This window comes from Thalia democratica, chromosome 4, assembly GCF_965202585.1.
Source record: "Thalia democratica chromosome 4, ktThaDemo2.hap1.1, whole genome shotgun sequence".
Classification (NCBI taxonomy): Eukaryota; Metazoa; Chordata; class Thaliacea; order Salpida; family Salpidae; genus Thalia; species Thalia democratica.
In genome coordinates, this window is record NC_139168.1 from 84,525,691 (window position 1) to 84,550,338 (window position 24,648).

The 24,648-nt window shown below is 22.7% G+C and overlaps 1 protein-coding gene across 2 annotated transcripts in view; it reads right to left on the reverse strand.

Annotated features, from left to right (window-relative positions):
- Nucleotides 1-142: 142 nt before the first annotated feature.
- Nucleotides 143-24,648, reverse strand: part of LOC145834304 (uncharacterized) — a 30,576-nt gene continuing 6,070 nt past the window's right edge. Inside the window, exons 5-13 of one of the 2 annotated variants that reach the window (XM_082941700.1) lie at nucleotides 20,552-20,778; nucleotides 14,473-14,584; nucleotides 7,282-7,630; nucleotides 7,013-7,110; nucleotides 6,632-6,744; nucleotides 4,970-5,079; nucleotides 2,781-2,935; nucleotides 1,707-1,852; nucleotides 143-801 (exon numbers count right to left, since the gene is read on the reverse strand). In XM_082941700.1, coding sequence (XP_082797826.1) covers nucleotides 733-801; nucleotides 1,707-1,852; nucleotides 2,781-2,935; nucleotides 4,970-5,079; nucleotides 6,632-6,744; nucleotides 7,013-7,110; nucleotides 7,282-7,630; nucleotides 14,473-14,584; nucleotides 20,552-20,778 — 1,379 coding nt within the window. In that variant the 3' untranslated portion in view covers nucleotides 143-732. Of the gene's footprint in view, nucleotides 802-1,631; nucleotides 1,853-2,780; nucleotides 2,936-4,969; nucleotides 5,080-6,631; nucleotides 6,745-7,012; nucleotides 7,111-7,281; nucleotides 7,631-14,472; nucleotides 14,585-20,551; nucleotides 20,779-24,648 lie in introns of both variants that reach the window. The other variant, XM_082941701.1, reaches the window with a different exon arrangement.

A 24,648-nucleotide genomic window follows, 5' to 3' on the forward strand; every position in this document is an offset into this window, starting at 1 on the left:
ATGAAAATATAATTGTTAGTTTCAAGAAAAAAAAAGCTTCAAAAATTTATTAAATGCAACAATAACAAAAATATCTTAGTAAATTGACAAAAATTTTCGAAAATACTCGTATCTTAAGACTACTCTTTTTTTTTGTGGAAACTATACATAAATGTATAAAATATATAAAAATGAACGAGTATTTATTTTGTAGCAGCTAAAATTTAAATGTGTCAACACAAAAAATTTGTAAGTTCATATATGGTAACTTATTTAAATAAATGTACAAAAAATAAAAGTTTTTTGTTCTAATGCAACATACTACTTAACACCAAACAAATCATTCAAACGGTTTGTTCAACATTTTGTTTGTTTAATAAAGCTCTTAAATTTAAAAACCAGTTTAATGAAATTTAATATAAAACTTAATAGAGAGCTCTTTATATTTATTTTTTAAACATATTCATTAAAACTCATTTTTTTGCCAAAATATAATTTATTTCCAAAAATTTTAGTTCAAAAGACAAACATCTAATTAACAGTGAAAACATAAAAAATATATATTTGCCAAAAATAGGTAGAATAGAGTTTCTGTATAAAAATAGAGTTCAATATACTAAAATATACTAATGTAAGAAGTCCTTTATTTCCTTATAAAAACTAAAGAGTCATTCCATGATGTAACTAATATACTATGATGTCACTGTGTGTTAACAAATATGTAACTTTATCCGACAAAGATGTATTATGACGTCACACTGTAGACTCTTTTAATCTGTTTTGGTGTAAGTTCTGATGAGATCCAAGGTTACACTGGTGAGCCTAAAAATTTAAAATGATATTTAATTAAGCTGTTTAACTTGAACATGTTATAAAATAAGATTTTTGAACATATAAAAAATGTTTTTTTTAACTTTATAACTTTTTGAGAACATCTAAACTTTTAAAGTTATAAATTAATAACAATAAAGCATTTGTAACGTTATTAAAAAACGTAATATATTGTCTACAAAAAAAGTATAAAATAAATCAAAAATTATGATCAAATAAAATAAGATATGATCAAATCCATGCAAGTTTTTGGCTTAAAGCTTTTAAAAGCCATACATTAGTTATAGTCTACAATATAACCAAAAAGGTTAATTAATTAAAACTTCAAATCAGTATCTGTTTTCAATCTAAATGCTATTAGATCTAAATGATTAAAACATGAATAGTGGCAATTATTTTGATAAAAATGAATGATGAAAAAGTTCCAAAGAATTACTATTTAAACTTACCTCTTTTATCTTAAGAATGATTCGTGAAATGAAAAGCTGATGAAGCAAGCAAAACAAAAAATAAATAATTGTTTTGTTGTATGTCATTTAATTACTTTATAGATAATTAAACAATGATTGAAACTTTAAATTAATGATTTATTACTTTAAAATCATAGTTTACAGAAGCAAATTAGACAACTAGACACAAGACTTAACATGAATTTTATGAAAAATTAAGATGTTTATAATAATCTTTAACAAACTTTATAAATTCTAAAACAAACGTTTTTTTGAATGAATGGTGTCAGTCAATTAAATAAAATAGTAAATCAGATCTAAATTACAAAAAAATTACAACTTATTAATAAACTAATGATTCGCAGCACTCACATATTAAATTAACGAAGCAAACACTCGAAGCCAATCAAATTAAACAAGGAAAGTAACTGGGTGGTTCTTGTTGACCTGATTATGTTGATGAACAACGTGTTTCCTCGTGTTGATGATCCACCTGATGATGCGAGCGTTCTTCTCAATCGGGTTCACCATGATGTTCGGGTGTTTCGATTCTTCTTCATAGGGGCCTCCCTCACGAACGTACTCTGATGCTCCTGTTAGAGAATGGATAATTAAAAGTTAATTAAATGTATTCTAAGTATAAACCCAAATTTATAGCTTATTTACCCTAAATCAGGGTTTCTAAAAGCAGGTGGTAACGCTCCCTTACTTTGGGAAATGCTGTTCTAAAAACTTATTGAGAAGTTTAAGCTTAAATTTGAGCTACAATTTATTTGTCATTTTCTAACAATAACCCACAATAAAAACTATTGTTAACCTCTTGGATTCTGGCACAGTTCTTAGATTTTAATTTTAAGTTACTACACTAGATGCAAACTATTATATAAAATTTAGAAAAAAAAAACATATATCAAGGTAAGAACAATTTTGATTATAAAATTCAATGTTATTGTGGTCAGGCTTGCTTATCCACCTACAATTTCAATTCAGTATTATCAAACAATATTTACTAAAAATTCAAAACTATTTGTACAAATATAATTATTATTAGTCGTTCAATTTTTAATTAACATCGCTTAACGGAAACTAAAATTTATTTCACCTAAATACTTATAATAAACAACATGGTCACCAAATATTTTTGGCAAATTTTCTCCAGGTTTTAAAAATTACACGTTTTAGGGTCTATTTTTCGTCTAAAATTAAGTTTAAGGTAAAAATCTATTTTAAAAAGATATTTTAAAGCTTCATTACAAATGTGTTTTTTGATAAAACTATTTTTGATGATGACGAAAATATTATTTCTACAAAAAAAATTTTGTGTCAAATCGAAGTTTACTACTAAACATGTAAAAGCTGTTTAAAATACCAGGTTTTTTCTGGTTTTTTAGTGATTTTTGTTCAAAATTCTAGGTTTTTTTTCAAAACTTCTCAAAATCCAGGTTTTTCAAGGATTGCAGGTTCTTGTCAACCCTGTATGAACAACATGAGATTCTACAAAACTCATTAAATCAAACTCACCGCAAACAGAGAAGCTTGATTGGCTGTCTGTGAAGCTGAAAGGTTTCTCATTGGAAGATTGAGACGGTAGTGCGCCACCCAACGTTTGGAAGAAATTGTTCAAGCGTGACAAATCTGATTGAAGTGACGATTCGCTGTTGCTGTTTGTTATTTGCCTGAAAAATAATATTGTTTATTTAAATTTTGTTTATTCTTTTAAAACAAACTAAATTTGGTATTGCTGTTCGTTATTTGCCTGTTAGAACAAACTAACTGTTTATTTATATTCATATATACTTAAATTAATATGATTAAGAACTTATGTTTGTTATCTGTCTGTTTTTTTTTTAACTTGGATACCAAGTGTGATAAAAGTCTATTATTTTATTGAAAAATGGTAAAAAAAGATTTTGATTTGAAATAAATGTTTTTTAATACATTTCAGAATTATTACTTTTTAACTATTGGCAGAAATAAAAACAAAAATTAATAAAACAAAATTGTATTAAGCTAAAACATTGATTTAAAGTCAGTTTGACACACTTTTGGCAGTACATTTATTTATTTTTTAATATTAAACTTGAAAACTAAAATCGTATTTGGGCAGACTTAAAACAACTTAAAAATTGAAACTACAAAGATTTGCAAAACTGTCTTTTGATTAATTTAAATATAATGTTGAATTTTTTTTTTTAATTATACCAAAAAAGTATTATAACAACCAAGTACAACTTAAGTTACAAACTTGATGTCTATTATTTTAAAAAGACAACTAATAATTTAATGACCTTTGATGATGAATTTTAATTTTTATAAGAAAAATATATAAATACCAATATGTCAATACAAGCCTTTTGCAAAAAGGAACAATTTTATTGGATGAAAATCAACATGTCTGTAGCTTTGTCCGTATTTTATTAAATTTAATATAAAACTAACAGTATTTGTTTTTCTGTTTTACATAAAAATCATAAGAAGCAACAGGATTTAGTTTTTTGTTTTCCAGCCAGACTAACTTAAAAGAAAAGTGTCAATTTTTTTTGATCTCAACAATTTGTTGCTAACAACTAAAATTGGATTAACACCACAAAGTCTGAACTTTTGTCTGGAGTTTATTACAATTTGTTTATTTAAAACAGGATTTATTCGTGTGATTGATTACTGCCAGCATTTTAATGTATGCATCTAGTAACAAACAATTATTTGGATTAATTTCAAAAAGTCTGTCTGGTTTATAATTATGTTTATTTGTACTTCAAACGGTTTTATTATTGATTATTTTTCAATAGACATAACAGTGTAACTGTTTCTTTGATACTTTTATAATTTATTCGTATATATAAAAAGTAAGAACTTCTATTTGTAATAAAGAATAATAGCATTAATTTATTTTTATTATTATCTTAAACAATTTTTTTAATCTAAACAACAATACTATTTTACACACACTATTTTATTTATATGTACATTTTGTAAGTTAAAGTAGTTTATTAAAAAGCAAATAATGCTGCAATAAATTGCATATTTAATAAACAGAACTTGTCATGAAAATATTGTTTTTCTTTAGGCTATAAACAAATGAAACATATGAAAAGTTATGTTCACAAACAAAAATAAACGAACAATGTTTTCATACTTGTTGTCTTTACATAAAAATATTCAACTTAAAATTTTACTTTCGAAAAACATGTCTTTTTTAAAAACTATTAAAATTTTATTTTTCTATTTTAAAATAATAATGCTATAAAAACGACCAGTTTTTTTTACGTTTTTCAATTCTTTAGCATTTTGATTCAATTTAAAAAACAAAAATAATACTAGCTCAAAATTTCAGACTATTACTAATTTAACAAAACTTTTTTTGGGGTATTTAAAAAAAACTTTTTTTTCAAGTTTAGATCTACAAACATACACAAATTATTTTGTAAAGTATGTGTTTAAGGTCAATACTAACTTTAAATTTTTATCTCTATTTATCTCTTTAACTTTTTTGTGCACACTTAAATATTAATAAATTATTAACTAAATTTAGTTTCAAAAGTTTCTAAATATGGTAAGTTTTGGCTTGTTTAATAGCTATGAAAATTTTGAAACATTTAGCTTTAATACTGAAACTTGTTTATTAATGCTAAAGCTAGACATAAATAATTACATTCATTTTGATAATTAGTTTTTTATATAATAAACTTATATATAAATAAAGATCTTACTTATTCATGTTAGGATTTGACCCATAGTAATTATATTGGTTCTGATAATTACTATTTCTTCTGTATTGGTGCATGTGATTGTGATGATTGTGGTGGTATATCATTTCTTGCTACAAATAAACAATAAATAATAATAAAATACTTTATTTAATTAATATGAACAACTTATATTGGTTTGTAATAATATTATTGTGAAGGTACACTATATATGCTCAAAAAATTATGGTATATAAAAAAAATTATCAATTTTATTTTTAATAAATGAATATTTTATAACTTTAACTTAAGGTATTTTGAAAATTTTATAATACAGTTTCATCAACTTAAAAGATATTTTCTAGTATGACTAAAACTAAAATATTTTAAATTTTGTTTATTCTTCAGAAAAGTCAGTTTAAAAACATTTATTAAGTAAACTAGGAACTTTAAGTTAGGATTGATGATTTTTTTATTAGCAATTTTATACCATTTTAAATATTTTAAAGTCTATTTTAGTATATTATTATTTATTCTACCTGAACACCAACTTTTTAATTTCACACTTTAAATATAAACTTAGAGTTAAAATAAAAACTTATATATATCTTTGATATTTACACCATGGTTTTGAATTTTAGAACTAATTTATTTACTTACCGAACTATTATTTGGAAGGCTTCTATTAAAAGGGTTGACTCTATGGTTAATACGCTATACAATTGTACAAAAAAAGTAAATAAATAACTTGAAGCTTCTTTTCTAAATATCAAATTTAACATAGACAAAATATATAGATAAACATTTCTAATGCTTCACTATGTTCTTTGCATTATATGTTACACAATTATACAAAAATAGTTTAATGGTTTTAAAATTAATTTTAAATGTTAATTGTTTGTTAGACATGAACAAAATAAATATAAACATTTTTATAATACTTTATTACAATTGTACAAAAAATAGTTTAATGGTTTTAAACTTAATTTTAAATGTTTATTGTTTGTTAGACATGAACAAAATAAATATAAACATTTTTATAATACTTTATTACAATTGTACAAAAAATAGTTTAATGGTTTTAAACTTAATTTTAAATGTTTATTGTTTGTTAGACATGAACAAAATAAATATAAAGAGTTTTATTATACTTTATTACAATTGTACAAATAATAATTTTATAACTTGAAGCTTAATTCTAATTATTAATTAAATGTTAACATAGACAAAATATATAGATGAACATTTCCAATGCTTCCCTATGTACTGTTAACTCCTAACTTTTATACTTAAATTATTACCTGATGATTTCGCATTCTACAATATTGGATCAATTTGTGGTGTTGCTGGTTCAATAAAAGCTAAACACAAAATATACAAAAATACATTGTAAGTACAAATAAATAACATCGTGCTAAATCTAAATATACAAAACAATGGCTTAAACAAGTACTCAATAGTGGGTATTGCTTTATATTGTTAGAATAACTTTGAAATTTACTGAGGACTACTAATTAATTTTTTTAGTTGATTAAATACATAAGGAGCTTAAAAATATTTTAATTTACAATTTTCTTGTTACACTATTACATCACTTGAATTTTCTTATGAAGCACGACGCATCAGCATTTGACTTATTAATTAGAGGGTTATTGACAAATAAAACTAGTAATCAAAATTCTGTACCTGCTGCTGATTGTAGATTTGGTGCCTGCAATTTTGCAACATCATCTGGTGATGGTTGTTATGACGTAACAAAGGGTTTTGAGGCTTGTTGAACAAATCGTTCGCTGTTAATGCTGTTCAAAAATATTTATTAATTCTATTGTTTGATTAAATCATTTGCATTTAAAGCTGTGTGAAAAGTTTAAACTTTAAATTATACCAAAGAAGCTATATTTAAAACAAAAACTGTTAGCATAATTGAATTTAATTTAGATATTTTAAAAAACATGCATCTATATGAAATGCAACAGATTAAATTAGATTTATTTTTAGCCTACAAACAAAAATATTGGTGGGATTATTATTTTTATTGTATTTTAAAATGTATTAAATACTACTTACAAACTAATGGTTTGGTAGGGTCATTTTCCTGTCTTGATTTATTCGTCTGAATCGTTTCGTTACTAGAGCTTCTGTATGGGATTTCTTCACGGGATTTTCTGTAAATAAATTAATTTATTAAAAAGAAAAATTTTAATTAAGAAACTTTTAAGACAGGTGAAGCTATTATTAAAATATAGATTCACAGTTTTTAAACGATATCATCTTTAAACAAATCCGCCAACCATTTACCACAATGAATAAAATCAAATATCTATTCAAACATTTACCTCTCATGGTCTGAGGACGAGTTTTTTCTCTGCTGCTTCTTCAACAACACCACGTGCTCGTAATCAGGAACCCTCCTTTCGACCTTGTCATTACTACTCTTACCATTTGAAGTGTCGTTACTACTAGGTCGGCTATTTGAATTGTCGTTACTGCCAGGCCTGCCGTTTGAGTTGGAAGGTTTAACGACTTTGCTGCTGTCATTCTGAAGCCTGTTGTTGACTTCGTCGTCTTCTATAGTTATCGGAGTGTTCAGCAGATCCTCCAGTCTTTCGGAGACACTTTTCCTGGAGCCGATTTTGTCCAAATGTCGGGAGTTTGACGGCTTGTTCTTGTCACCTTTCGACTTTTCTGTAAAAAATAAAACTACATTCAGACTGATTTCTTATTTTTAGTTTTATTTTGAATAAGAAGTAAGCGCTTTTGTATAAACTTTGATTTAGCTCAGTTAAGTAGAAATACATTTGATTAAGACAAAATATAAGTTAATTTGTAATAAGGTAAATAATCATATACAACCTCAGTTTTATACAACATATGTTCGCTAAGGTATCATAAACCATTTTTTGTTAAAATGTAAAACTTAGACAAAATACTTAACTTCATCAGTTATCAGTAATTTATCTTAAACTACAGAGCTCAAAACGATACTTAAGAATTAATTATTTTTGTTTAGATTTTCAAAACAGCAACGTAAACAACTTAATCATTAAGACAAGCCTCCAAAACATTTGCATTTATTAAACTTGATGAAGTGACTCTTAAGAAAATGATTACACAACTGTAGAGATAAGCAACTTACACAAGTAGTCATAAAAATTTGAATCACTAGGGAGATATAATAAAGATAAGTTATCAGTGATTTACGCATTATAAAGTGGCAACTGATAAAAAGAATCATTCGTACTTTAAGTGGGTTAAACTATACAATATATCACTATTTATCTTATGTTGTTCCAAAAACGTATTGCTAATAATCAGTAATACTAAAGATTCGTAATTGACAAAATGTACAAAGTAATACAATTGATTTATACAACTTTTGATTTTCTGTAAATTTGTTTGAACTTATTTGTTTAATGTTAGTTCAATTGGTTAATACTGCTGATTCATATCTGAATCGTTTGATACATTATTTGAATCATTTAACAATACATATGTTCAACTGTTTCATTTGGTCTTTGTATTGATGTTGATTGACAAATAAGTCATACTTTGAGTGATTCAGTTAATAATGATAACCATTATTGTTATTATTAAACAACTTCTTAAACACTTTATATTACAAATAAGAGTTATATATAAAATAACCGTCTGAAATCTTTTATAAGCACACAATGTTGAAAAAGTTTCTTAGATTTAAAAGTTTTACGTTGTTGTAGGCTATAATTTTGGTTTAAAACTTTAAATGTTAAATTTTTATTGTTTAAAACTTTTCTTAATTTGTATATTTAATATATATAATATAGTACAATATTGAAACAGTTTCTTTGATATAAAACTTTTCCATTTGAAAATTAAATTTATTTTATGTGTAAATATTTAATTTTTATTTTGTATATATGCTTTAAACTTGAAGCTAAAATAAATATATTTACACTTTGACTTGTATTAACAAACACAAAAGTTTATAAAGCTGCCTACTTTTGAAACAATTAAGCTAATAGCAACAAGTTTTTCTCTAAATAAACAAATTATTCAACTTCAACTTTGTTTACTTTTAACTTCCTTTTTTGCGTTAAACACTTTTCAAGTTGATCAAGTTTGAAACTTTGCCAATTTTGCTTTGAATTACAAAAAACATTTATTCTACCACCAAAAGAGTTTTTTTTATAAATAATTAAACAAGTCATCATCTGCAAGGTGGTATCATTGTGACGTAATAATTAAATTTCGTTCGCAGATGACACTTTATTCAATTCGATGTCGCTTTGATTGAGTTTGTATCGGGTTTATAAATATTTTCATCGACTTTTTTATTTCAGTAAAATGTATACTGCTAGTTAAGTTAGAATTGATTTTTTCTTGAATTTCGAAGGCTGCATTATTATTGATTTTATTACATAAAAGTGTAATACTGATAATATTTTAGCATTTTTTATAAACAAGCTAACTATATCTTATATATATATATATATAATAAGGTTAATGTTCAAACTTAAACACCTTCTACTGAGCCCACTTGAAGGGCTTTTAAATAATCTCATATATATATATATATATAGTTTAAAAATGTTATGTAATAATTTTTATTTATTTTAGTCAATAACAAGTTTAAGTATAGAAATGATTTGAGAAACTTATAAGTATTTTTTTTAGTCTCACAAAAAACTATTTACAACTAAATTGTAAACATTTTTTTTAAAGTCAAAATATAAAATATATCAATACCAGTTAAAATAATATTATGATAACTTAGTAATTTCACACTTTATTATTTCAAAACAATATCAAGTTTAAGTTTGCCGAAAATTAAAATATTCCTACGAATAAGATTACAGTTATTTTGGAGAATCGTGACCAAAGTTTCCTGTATAATTTTCTGAGCAAATTTTCGATTTAAATAAAAGTTTATGGTTGAAGAATTTACAATAAGTTTGCTTCGTTCGTATTATGTTAAAAATATCTTTTTGTTACTTTTAAATTGTTTTGTAAGAAAAACCACTTAAAACGTTACATATTAATCTAACTTAATATAAACTTTGAACTATAAAATTATTCTAAATTATTAACTACAACCAAAGTTGTTAAAACTTATACAGTAAAAATAAGTTAAATAAAATTCAAATCAAAAACAGTAAAACTATTTTTAAACTTTAAATAACCATTTCAATTTACAACCTTAAATATCTAAGCAGAAACGAACTCCAAACAGAACATATTAACACTCAATTTCAATAAATTAGCAACATATGGTAAACCATGAGTTCAAAATTAAGCGGGAAAATTATCATAACATCAATGTTTATTGTTACAGTTTATCCAAACTGATATTGTTTTGATATGCTTTATTGCTTACAAAGAGTTCAAATGTATAAGTAAATATTGTCTTATTTTATCTGTTATTTTTATAAAATTAGGTTAAAATGGTTGGATTAAGTATTTTTTTTAATTTATAGTTGACAGTCTAACTTTAATACGTGTATTGATTTAACATAAAAAATAAACTTATTGCTTAATCTCTTTTGTTATCTATGTCAGGTATAAAACTTATCAGCTTTAAATAGTCTGTGACTAGTTATTTCAACTAAATATAACATAACTTTGATATTTAACTTTTTATATAAAATAAATTTAGTTAAATATTTTAAAATGTATTATTTTTTTGTACATATCATGGAAAAATTATAATAATTTATCTTATTTTTAGATTTAAAAAAAATAAGTCAAATATTACTTACTTGAAAGTACATCAACTTTGAAGTTTTAAAAAAATTAAGTTTTAATCCTGTTTAAATATTTTCTATCAAGTTGAAAAGGTTACATTTTGCATATATGTTAAAAACATCGCTGAATAAAATCCTTTAATACTTACTTTATTTTGAATTTGAGTTTTAAGAAGCATAACTGATAAAATTTATTTAAACAGTTTATTTATAGCAAAACTAGATATTTTAGTATAAATATAGTAAATCTTATCATTTTTCATACAACTACAACGATTTATTTAGTACTTTTTTGAGTAAAATTATCTTAAAATTTGAAAATAACTTGCTTAAAAGGTTTATTTTAAGCTTAATTTGGTTAACTTTCGAACAAAAGTATTTTATAAAAAACCTTTTACAATTTAAAAAGTACTTCACTTATAATAACACTTAAAATTATATCAAAATGAACTAAAAGCTAAATTACTATATTATACATTGTGTTAAAAAACATATTGTAAAGTTATTATATTAACATAATATTAAAACTTTACTTAAAATTATACACAATGTATATAAATTCTTACTGTCAATCAAACCAATGTCATATTTCACAATTCATACAACAATACCATTGTTTCTAAATATTACAATTTAGAGTTACGTCAGTGACTTAAAATATATTTTCACTTTCATCCACATCTTTACACAATATAATATAAAAAATGCAAATAAAGCTACTAATGCACTTGATAACATTTTGAGCATTGCAATTACACAGTTTAAATTACACCTAAAGATGTTTAAGTTCCAAATGTTCACACACAATTTGAATAAACAACATTGTAACTTAGCGGGAAATTTGAAATAACAAAGATGCTTATTGATGCAAAAGTTTATCTTGTTTTGATACGCTTCAATAGTCACAAAGAATTCGAACTACTTATAAATGCAATGGGGAATTATACTAATCTTAAAAACTTGAATTTGGTGAGAAACTTTAACAAAAACTTGACTCAATATGATACTTTATATTGATTAAATTTACTTAAAATTTCATTATATCGAACTGACAGTTAATTTTAAAACATTGATTTAAAGTTATCGCTTTTTACACTATGATTTATGATTTTTAATTAAGTTACTAAAAAATCATTCTAAATTTTACTTTATATTTGGTGCATGTATACAAAAATCTTTTTGAACGGTATAAATTTTCTGTATTTAAGGTATAATCTAAACTACTTTATAACTTTTCTTTTTTATAACTGTCCTTGAAAATTAAACAAATTTTGTTTATACTGTAAATACTAAAAGCTTTTAAAGGCCTTTCAAACGGTTTACATAAAAACTTAATTAAAACTTTTTAGAACCATAACTAATACGATTTACTTTATATTTATTTGTGGTAACATTAAAGTCTCAATTTCAACCAAAATAATATCAAACTGATAATAACATAATATTTATGGGATTAACTTAAACATTGTTTAATGTTCACTGTTAGTATAAAATTATCATTTGAATCTTAACTTTTTAACCTCTTATATATTTTAATTCAAAAATAAATGGCTTGCTATTAAACTTTAAAACGTTGATAAAAATCTCAGATTTTCTTTCTCACAGTACTTAAAGGATTTGATTTTTTTGCTGCATTAAAGTTCACGTTTAAATGTAAAGTTTGTAAAAATGTTTTTTTTTTCACACACATACAAACCAACTATACTAGAAAACTTAACTAATTCCAGTAAAATGTAATAAATTTTCTTGACAACTGTTTATATATAAGCTTACAAGCCTTTTAAATAAATATTTGTTTAATTTAAAGTTATAAAACCTACATATTTAATTAAACTTTGATTTATACATAATATTTTCTCATATCATATTTGTTTTTGTTTGAGATAAAATTAAGATGAATTTTTAGGATAGGTTTATCTACCATAATAAAGTTTTAATGTGAAAATAAATTAACCAAGTGCTAAAGACTAAGTACAACATACCATACTGCATAGTTATACCAAGTAATTAGCTTAGTTTAAAATAAATCAAAGTAAATAAAAATACCTTTTATTTAAATATAATTATTACATAGTATACTTACTTATTATTCAAAAAAGATAAAAAAAATGTAATACTCTAAACTTTTTCATATACTTTAGATGATTGATTTCAAAACTTAAGTCTTATTTTGTGCACTTTTTATAATTATGAATAATACTTTATTCTATTAACTCTTACTAAAACTTTATTATAAATATTTCAATTATTTTGTTTACAAAACAAGTGCCATAAAAAATAAAATTTATAATATTTTGATATATATAAATATCTTCAGACTAATCCGGACGGATCAATTAATAAAAACATTAATATTTAAAACTTAACCTTTTAGTTTCAGTTGGTCAATTTGAAAGTTCAGGTATTAAGTTTAATTATAATTGACGTTTATTAACAGTTCACCACATATTAATATTCTACGTGAGATATTTTTAGAATATTGATATCACCTCTTTTTAGTTACACCAATAATGTGTTAATTTTATATGTTTGTAAAGCTTGAAATATATTCAATAAATATTTAACAATTTAATTTGGCGCCATTGTTAAAATTTTATATTACCAATGAATTAATGTTGGTCAAATTGTAATTATATAGTTTGACAATGAAAAGTTAACAGCTAATTAAATAATAAACATTATGTCCAGTACTATTCCCGTATAGTTACAATAAAACTTTTTTTTTTCACTACTTTACAATACAGAACAAAATAATATTTTTCATTGTTATCGAAAATAATAAATAAAAATAATTCAATGAATATTTCTTTATAAAAAAAACTTACATTGAAATGTTTCATAATATATCAAACTTAATATATAAATATTTTAAAAACTTTGAACAAATTATTAGAAATTTAAACATTTTTGAGACTTAAATAAAAAACATAATTGACTTCAAAACTATTTTAAGAAAACTTTCTTAAATAGATACATTGTATATACCTAAACTTTACAAAAGTAAGAAAGCAATTTTGTGATTAAACTTAAGCTTTTAAGGGTTTTCTCTTTTCAGTTCATAAAAAACTTGAGGATGTGTACAACTTATACTTTAATCTGGAAATACTCAAGTTGAACAAGTCGTTAAATTTCCTATTTGTAACACAAGCTTTTTATTGAGTAATATACGTCAAAATTGTAAGGAAAATTTCACAAAATCTTGTAATTTCCATATTATAAGTATTAAAATTCCAAAACAATACAAAAGTTTTATCTTGGAATTATCTGGATTTTCATTTAAGATTATTCCAGTAGAATTTTTTATAAAACTCTTCACATAAGTATATAAATATGATTGTAAAACTACAGAATTCAACTTGTTGAATTTTTTGTACTGTTTATGATATAAGTATCAACTGACAAATCAAAATTGCTGTTACGTATTTAAACACTTTATTTTTCATTATGTTGCAACATTTTTTTATTATTTTTATATTATGTTGGAATAACTTATATTATTTGTATATTATGTGGATATATAATAGCTTTGGATGGTCTTTACAAGGTAATTGAAATAAATAACTTCAAATTATAAGATAGCGTGCAAAACTTTCAACACAAACTAATTTTAAACAGTTTTAAACAACTTATCAAGTTTTCCTTACTTAAACAGCTAACTTTAAAGTTTTAAATTGTTGTAAACTTTTGAACAACTACCTTAATTATTTCTATCGCTATCATAAATAAACTACCAAGTTGTATTCAACTTAAATAAATTTTGATTCTATATTTTCTAAGTTATTAAACAAAGTTTTAATTACAACAAACCTAATTTGTTATCTTGGCTCGTGGATAGAACATTTGAATTCTTTTTGCTCCAGGATTTTCTTTGTCTTGGAACGTTGTATGGTGATGATGTGTATGGAGCACTTGACTGTTTCTGTAAATATAATTATCAGTTAATTATTTAGCTTAATACATTTTAATTTTAAGTACTTTTAAAATTAACTAATTTAATATAGTTTTATATTACGCTTTAAAAAAATTTAGGAAGCAAGAAATTAATTAACTAGGTTTCATATAACTTAAAACTATTTACATATTACTGTTAAAAAAGTTTGGAATTTAAACACTCAAGTTTAAATACTATCAAAACAACATAATCCCATTAAAGTGTTAATTGGATACTATTAAATCAAAAGCTTTAATGCAAAACTTTATACGTTAAAATTTACTATTATTAATCTTTGTTTGTTTTAAATCAGTGTTTTTTTGCAAAATATAAATAAAACTCAAAGACTACATAATACAAATTTATGAAACTTAAAACTGCTAATAATTACTAACTTTACTCTTAAAAAATGTGTTGTAAATACAAACATATCCGTTTCATTATTCAGTATTCGTAAAAATTATAATCCTATTATTCTAAAGAGGGCTATTATTAGCTAAAAAAAACTTTTTTTTGATAAATTACCAATCATAATTTTGTTTATACAATAAATTGAACCTAATTGAGCAAAACTTTAAATGAGTTCATTAGTGCTTCTTCTAAAATTAAATTCACTTTTTTAGTTTAGTAAAACTTTAGAGGTTTAGAAATATCCCAAGTTTAAATAAATCTCTTTGCTGTTTTTAACTTAGTAATGCAATATCTTTTTTTGTATCAATTAAAATCAAAATATTTTTTATGTTAAAAACAGTTCAAAAGTTTATTTTACTTGTGCTTAATTGTTGTTTATATAAAATCTTAAGCTAATTATGAAACTCTTGAAATGCTACTTATATAAGTGTTCTAAGTTTATCTAAAATTAATATGTTTCAACTGTTTAAAGATTATAATACTTGAAAGTACTTGTATAAACTATTAGTAAAATTAAAAAAAGTTTGGTTTTTTAATAACTAATTACAGATAATATAACTTCAATTTATTTGTGTTTGGTAGTTCTGAAACTCTATTACAATTAAAAGTATTCAAGATTTACTTATAAATCAGATTAGTAGTAAAATTCATTTCTTAAGTAATAAAGTTACTATTTTTAGTGTTAATGTAAATATAACCATAAAAATTTTACTCATCTTAAAGATAAGATAACTGATTTTTAAAAGGTTGCAAGCAATTTATAAAAATTAGATAAACTGCCTATCTTGATTTTTGTTTATATAAAAACTTAAACCTAAAAGAGCAACACTTAAAAAGTTCATTTGAGAGTTTCAAAGTTTACTTTGAAAGAAATCTTTTTTTTTTATCATTATTTTAATATATTCTTAAACTTTTTTACTTTTATAAACCTAAACTATTATCTGCAAAATAATGGTTGTGTTTTTATACAATTAATTGAAACCGACAGGGTTTTAAACAATTTATTTTAGTTTTAAACTATTATAATAAATAAAAAAAGCATATTATACTTTTTTTAACAATAAGCAATGCTCTTATCACAATACATAAAACAGAATAAACAATTTAAAATTTAACGATTCAATTTGACACCTTTAAAGAGCTTTTTTAGACAATAATGTAACAAAAGCCAGCTATTAAAACAATAAAGAATAGATAAGAAGTAAATTGAACGCATAATGTTTTCAAGTTTGATTTAAATACGATAGTTTCATATAACATTGTTTTTTTTTTTCATTTAAAGCACTTAAACAGCTGAAAAACATTCATTTTTACGCAAAATATCGTACTTGTAAAACAATAAAGTTTTGTAAAACAATTAAGTTTTGTAAAACACTTTTGAGAGGAGAAATAAGTTTTATGAAGTCCTTATGATTTGTTCTCTGAGGAAGATTTTACAAAAACAAAAAAAAAAAGAATCTATCCATTATTGATGACATGCAAAATTAAATTAACTGCTTGTTTCAAGTTGTTCAAAATAAGTTTTAATTTTATTAAATTTTCTAACTTTCACAAAGACATATGTTAAATTTTGTTTTTCAAGGTTTAAATTGTTAAGTTTTTAGTTTAACAGTTGGTTAAATTAATTTAATTTTTCACGCTTAAAGCTGCAAGTTAAGTTAAAGACTGTCAGAACGTTTTAATCCTGTAAAAGTTATCTAATTTAGTTTTCCAAGTTTGTTAAATTATTTTTAATTTTAATAAATAGCTATTCGTGATTATTCATCAAAAACTTAAACAATTAAATCTATTTTTCCAAATTTGTTTAACTGCTTTTAATAAGTTTAAAATATTTTTATGAAATCTAATTTGAACTTAATTATAAATAATAGTTAATAGTTATATAAAACTTTAGTTGAAATAAGACTGGTATTTCTTAACGCTTTTTTTAATATGGTTTACTCTATCTTAAACTTACATATCAAATATATATATATATATGTACAAAGGTAAAATGCTCTATGACATAGCAATATACAAACACTAGACAATTAGTATTGAGTTTTATTTATTTCAACATTTATGAATGAAAATCAACGTACTTGATTGTCGCTAATTATGTATTGTTTTTTTAAAGATCAGACAAAATATGTTTAATCAAAAAACACTTTACAGCAATCAAAGCGTGGAAAATTTTCAAGTGTTATTGATAAGTTGTCTATGATAAATTTCAAATGTATTCAATGGAACTTTAAAACTATCAATTTCAATAATTCCAGATTTATAAATGTGTTTCCATTTTTCAAAAATTTGATACAATTTGAAATAATATTACTCTTTTATATACTTCGAGATACTTTACGACAATGAAAGTTTAATAAAATATCAAAGTTTAGTTGATAAACTGAACATTTTTAAATAAAGGGTTTTTTGTGGTGTTCATTCTAAAAGTGCTTAATTTTACAAATTTTAATTTTAATTGTTTAACTACTATGAGAAGTATAGTGAGAATTAAATATATTTTCCAAATCAAAGTCTACTCGTTACGAGCTTAAAGAAACAAAAAATTAATTTTCAATCTAAAAAAATTCTCTTATTTTTAAGCATTGAAAAATATGTCAATTTATTTAAATTGATTACTTTTTAAACTACTATGGAAAAGTGCCAAACTTGTATTTTAACATAAATAATTAAAACTTGAACATATGGATATTTATAAATAACTTGATAAAGTTCCAAAAATTATTTCAATCTTTTAAAAATATTACTGTTATGCAGTTATTAAAAACTACTGAATCTTAAGTTGTTTAAAAACAAAACTGCATAAAATAGACTTAAGAAGAACGTAAATAACTCAGAAATGTTTTTTAAAGCTAATTTAGTTTGATTTATTACCAAGAAAAACTTTTTGTTTATATAAAAACTTAAAGCTAATGAGTAATACTTGAAAATTTTCATTTTAAATTATTTGTTAGAGATTTATACAAGCTTGGTATCGAAACTACAGAAATTGAAACTGTAAAAAAGTCGTTGTACATTTTAATAAATTTTTCTAATTTTCATTAAGCAAAAGTATAAAAACTGATCAACATTTTTATTTTTAAGAAAAGTAAAATAATTTTCTATAGTTTAGGTTTTTGCTAAGCTAAATATATTTGCAATCTAAATTAAATAATCACGATATTTTTAGGTTGCAGATTTAAACAGTTTTCATTAATTGCTTTATAACCCTAAGTTTAACCAAGTTTGCTACAAAACTTGTACAATTTTTTAAATATTTAATTGCAAAATAGTAAACATACAATAAATTTTTACACCTTTGGGCAAAATTAATATAAAAGTTTGTTTATGTACTTTTATTTTTTTTGCTTAACTATATGACTAAATAAACAGTAAAAATTATTAAAAGTGAATTTTAATTAAGTTTTAGAAGTTTCAACATATACTTTAAACTACATATTAATCACTTTATTTTAAACTACGTTTTAAGCTTAAACTTAAAAGTTAAAATCGTGCTTATTTCTAAAATTTAAATTTTTTATATGGTTTTGTTTTCTATGTGACTTCAAAACTTAAAATTATTTTTATAACAATAAAATAGTCAAAACTAAACTTGTGTTTTTTGTTTTGAAAAATAATTAAATGGTTAACCAAGTAAAAACCTTTGAAGTAAAAAGTTCTTAAACACACAGTGGTTAATAGAAGTAAGTAAAAGTAAGGTTAAATGTATTGATTTATTCAGTTCAATAGGAAAGATTTTCAGTTCAAAAGAGTTTACTTCTTGAATGAAGTGATAAAATCAAATTGAATGACAAATTTGAAAACAATTGGAAAATTTGTTTTTATTTTGTCATCTGTTATGTGACATAATCACAATGACTATTTTTTTACAACTTGTTTTTGAAAAAAACACAAACTTTAAAAAACAACGACATTTGACAGTAAAAGTTTAGATAAGTTTTTCAGTAACTTTTATGTGTAATACATACTTAATAACTTTTAAATCTAATTCAAACTGAATTACTTCAAATAAATATTTAAGAAATAAGATAAAAATATAACTTAGTTTTCAATTTCTGATCAATGGAAACAAATTTTTGAAATTTTTACAAAACTAATTAAGTTCCCACGAGAGTCATTATATACAAAGGAGTCAAATTATTCAAATGTGAGTAAAACTCAACTTTTAATTTAATCAAACAGAAGTTTCTACGCTTTAAATTAATTAAAATTTCCTTGTGACTAAATTATTTTGCTGACAACCATTGTTCTGATTTGAATAATAAAAATTCACATTGAAACATCAAAAAATTATAAATATTGCTGACTTTATGAGAACTTTTAATGAAAGGGAAGTTTCTTATTTATTTTTATACTTACCTAGGTATAATGTACATATTAATTTCAAGTCACATATCAACTATATTAAAACTATTTGAGATTAAAAAGTAAATAAGTTTACTTATTAATGAATACTATTTTATTTATTTGACTACAATGAATTTATGAACAGCTTACCCATAAAAATTTGTTTATTTGGATTAAAGTCATATCAAAAGCAATAAAACGTTTTTATGGTTTTTTAGGAAAACTTTATAAAAACTTGGTATTTTGAAAGTATTTTATTGCTATTTATTATTTAAGGAGTTGTAATACAAAAGTTTATTTGTTTTTGGGGAAAATATTTTTGACTTCTGCTTTGAAAAATTTTTGTTATTGTACTTTTTAAACATCTACATCAACAATTTTATTAAATATTTAAAAAAAAAACTAGTATTTAAAAGTGTGAAAAGTTTATAAAACAAGTTTATGTCTATGTTTCAAGCCAATAAGTGTTTAAATAGTATATATTTATATATAATAAACATTCAAAGATTTATCTTGTATAAACATAATTTATGAAAATAATTTCAAGTGTTATAGAAAACCCTTGAAATAATTTGTTTACAAAACTAATACAAGTGGTGTTCTTATCAGTATAAGCAAATACTTTGCTCTTTAAAAAGTGTTCATGATATTTTAGTTGAACCAATTAAATTATTTACACAAGTAAACTTGCTGCAACTTACAAAAATAACAACACTTATATGTATATGCACGAATGCTTGGTATTTTCAAAGATTATTCATACTGGAAGAAATAGTTTAATTGCTATCTTGAAATTTTTAATTACGTTAAACGAAAGCTTGAAATATGGCTGCAATTTTTAAAGTGCAAAACTATATTCAGCTATTTATTAACAAATTTATTATCTCAGACTAAAATGTTTGGCCTACTTTATAATTATGTTAAAATTAATGACATAAAGTTTTTTTTGTACAACTTTACCAATTGAGTGTATTTTAAATATTTTTTTAACCATAAGTTGCAATTTATAAAACAAATATAAAAACAGGAGGTTTAATAATGAAATAAAACACTCAATTTGTATTTGTATTTATATAATATTATCATTATATTACTAATTTTATGTACTTTTTTTCTAAAACAAACTTTTTATATCACAATTTAAATCAAATCAGTAATTTAAGTATATTTTAGTAAAACTTATACATTAAAACAAACCTTGTTTTTGTTTGTGATTGGTTGATTTTTGTTGGTCTGTTTGTGACGCAACAGTCCAGAAGGCGGTTTCATTGAAGCTGCCTCATTGGTCGGTTTCGCTTCATGGTTGAGTGATTTCGATGACGCATCCGACTCCTGATTGGAGGATTTGTTCGATGACGTCACAATCATTTTGTCGTCGCTTGAAGATTTTGTTTCGCTCGAGTTTGAAGATTTCGAAGATTGACCTGTTAATAAAAGTTTAAAATAAAAATAGGAAAACTAATAGTACTTTAACTGAAAATTTCTATAGCAGTTCTATTATACATTTTTTACTTAAATTAAGATAACTATCATAAAATGATTAAATAAATGAGTCAGTAAATATTTAAAATAATAACAAGAAAAACTTGAGTGTATCAATCAAAAAACTTTTTAGTAATTCTGTTATGTGTTTTTTCTACTTAATTCAGGATAATTCTGATTTCAAATGGTTTCAACGACAATATATAAGTCTGAATTATGGAGCAAAACTTTTCTTTGAGAATTACAAAACCTCTCAACAATAGTAAAAAATAGTTAACAAACAAATAAACATTAAATATTTGAAAGACATATCAAATTTTTATTATTACAATTTTTAATCTTTCAACTAAGCTATATTAATATATTTTCTAAAGTCTAAATTGTAGAGGACAAATAAGAAAATTTTCTTAAAGAATAGTAAAAATCTGAATATTGGTGAACAAATAGTTATCAAACAAATAAATATGAAACATTTTATTGACAAATCAACATTTTTATTAGTTTTCAACTGAGTTATATTAATATATTGTTGAAAGTTATAATTATTTTAATATATATTAATAGAATCAAGGTAGTAACAAAATTACTTTATGTTTATAAAAGCATGGTTACTAATAGCTATAAAGGAAATTTATTTTATTAAACAAACACACATAATTTCAAATTGCATCATCATAATCAAATATTTGTGTTTGATAAAAATCTAATGTTAACACAACTTTTAAGTTGGAGTTGAAACACTTTTGATACAACATTTAAAAACAGAATTTTTTTTTAGTTTAAAACAACATTATTTTTTATTGAATAATAACTTCAGTATGCTAAACAACTTTATACACTTTTTGTAAAAAAATCAAAATAACACAACTAAGGTTCTTTTTTCACTTTGCATAGAAGACTTATGAGTGTAATTCATACTTTAAAAATATAATAGCGCTCTTAATAGCATAATAATACTTTAAAAACATGTCCATCACTTATGGTGAAAAATGTGGTAATAATTTAATTAGAATGATTAACATTTACTTAAAATACGTTTATTGCTCAAATAACGTAATAAAGTTCAAATACTTGATTATAACGAAGTTAAACTATTTAAGTTTAAAAGGTGATAATTACCTAATAAATAAATTGCACATAAATTTATAAGTACCTTTTAACAAATTAACATGGTAATTACAAAGTCAATTACCAAATATAAAAAAGTTTAAAAGGGTTTACTTTTAAAAGACACAAGACAATTATTGATTTTAAACTAAAAACTAAGTATACTCCGTATTAATAAAACTTAAAGCTTTAGCTTAATTATTTATTACAAATTTAACAAACAAAAGTATTTTGAATTGTTTGGTGAACTGATAAATAATATTGTTGGAAAATAATTCTAATAAATGTATATTACTTTAAGCAATAAAAATAGATTAAATATTTTTGTAAAAAAAACAATAAAATATGCTTTGAATAAATAAAAACAAGAATTTTAAAATGTCAGTAACCTTTTATGTTTATCTGATGAACAAATAAAATAAAATGTTTTACATGAAATTAAATGTTTGTTCATAAGTATTAAAACGTGGCTCAAATGTGGTTTGAACTTTGAAATTATTTTAAGAAGATAACAATACGTCTGTGATTTTTTATTTATATACTTATAAGTACAAAAAAGTGATTTCATTTATTTTTATAAATATGAAAATACGTGTTTACAATTAATTATTTTATTTTACATTAGTATAGCTTCATAAAGTATTTAAGTTTAATATCAGCAACTATATAAAAAATATATACTTGTTTCATGGATAGAAAATTATATATTTAATGTTATATTACTTAAAGCAAAAAATTCATTTATAATAGTTACAAATTTTAAAACCAATACTTTTAACACACTTTCAACATGTATTAAACATCAATAAAGTATAACTTTTGACATTTAAACATGATACATATGGAATTTCCGATTTAAAATTTTGCAATTTTAAGTACTTATTCAATACAAATCAGTCAATTAAAAGATTAGTGGTTTCAACACGTGTCAACTTCAAATAATAGAAATTTACTTTTGTAAAAAAATATATTGAAAAGTTTTACGTAACTAGCCGAAAATATTTGAATACTTCAAGCCCCGTGATATTCAGGTTTGATAATGCAGAAAATATATGTTAAAATTTCAGTTGCATAACTTTTATTGAGGTTTTTTTTAATTACTACTGTTAATTGAGCAGTTAATTAAATAAAAGATATTCAAACACTTCCAATTATTTGTTTTATAAATTTTCCAAAACAATCAATTAAACTAATTGGTGTTCAATTAGTTCTTTGAGATATTCTATTCATTTTTTAAGAATATCTAAGTTTTACAAACATTTTCTTAAACTAAAAACCATAAGGAAACAAAAATAAGAGTTGTAGTTATTATTTTTACCAAAAAATTCTTGTAATCACAACTTTTCAAAGCAAACACTAAAAACTTTATGACAACAAATTAAATTGACATTTAAATACGTCAAATAAAATTCCAATTTGCATTTTTAGGTGAAACTTTAAAATTGTTAAGTTTTTCTTGTTTTTAAACTTTTTCATTAAAATATTGAACATAATAATAATTGTGCTCTTTTTATATTAATAATGAATTTAAAAATTAAATAAAAATTATACATACCTAATAAACAAAAAGTGATTTATAATTTATGACAATCTCAGTTTTACATACTTAGAGTTAGCATGTTTTGAAATTTAAAATAATTTAAAAGTATTTGTAATGGCAGATAAAATTTATAGAAACCAAAGTTCTGACCATTCAACATTAACTTTACATCAAATTTTTATGTCTATTTAAACTTACATTATGGTTTTAATTTCTCAGAACTATAATTATTTCCTAGAACTGCTGATAAATGATTTCATACTCTTTAAATCTTGTTTTTATAGCTATTTAAACATTATAAGAAATTTAAGCTTGTACTTTTTGTTGTACTTGTAAAACCTTAAATAATGTATGTGTTAAACAATCAAAACTTTTATTTAAAATGTTTCATTCTTCTTCTGTCAGTTTCTTTTATTTATTTTGTTATTTTTATTCTTCTTAAAGTTCCACTCAAATTATTTTCAAAAATTATTACAAGCCAACAAGTTTGAACTGAATCTGAACAAACATTTAAAAATAGAATATGTAGCCCTGGCAAAAGAATTTTTGTAATCACAACTTCCATGGCAAACAATAAATTTCTTGACAATTATGACAACAAATTAAACTGAAATTGACATTTAAATATGCCAAATAAAATTCCAATTTGTATTTATAGGTGTAACTTTGTAATTGTAAAGTTTTTCCTGTTTTCAAAACTTGTTTGGTAGCTTGTAATGTCGAATGGAAAATTATTTTTTGAAAAATATGTTTTTATTTAACTTCGTATCTAATTACACTTACATTTCAAACAAATTTTACAAATTGCTACAAATACAAACATGAAAAGAAAAAAAAATCAATTTTGCAACTTAATTTAAAATTATACAGATACTTTGAAACAGCTTGTTTTAGGAAGTTAACAAACTTTTGAAAACAATAAATATACTATCAGAATGTTATGTTGAAACGAAATTCATAATTAAGAGCTGGTTTACAAACTTTAAAATAAAAATAACTTAAATAACAAATATAAAATACAAAAATAAAAACCATATGACTTTGAACCCAACGATTAAAAAATTGTTTTAAAGAAAAAGTAGTTCTCTATCTCATACATATATAACTGAAAGTTGACCGATAAAGTTTTAAATTAAAGCAATTTGTACATGTAACTAAAATAACT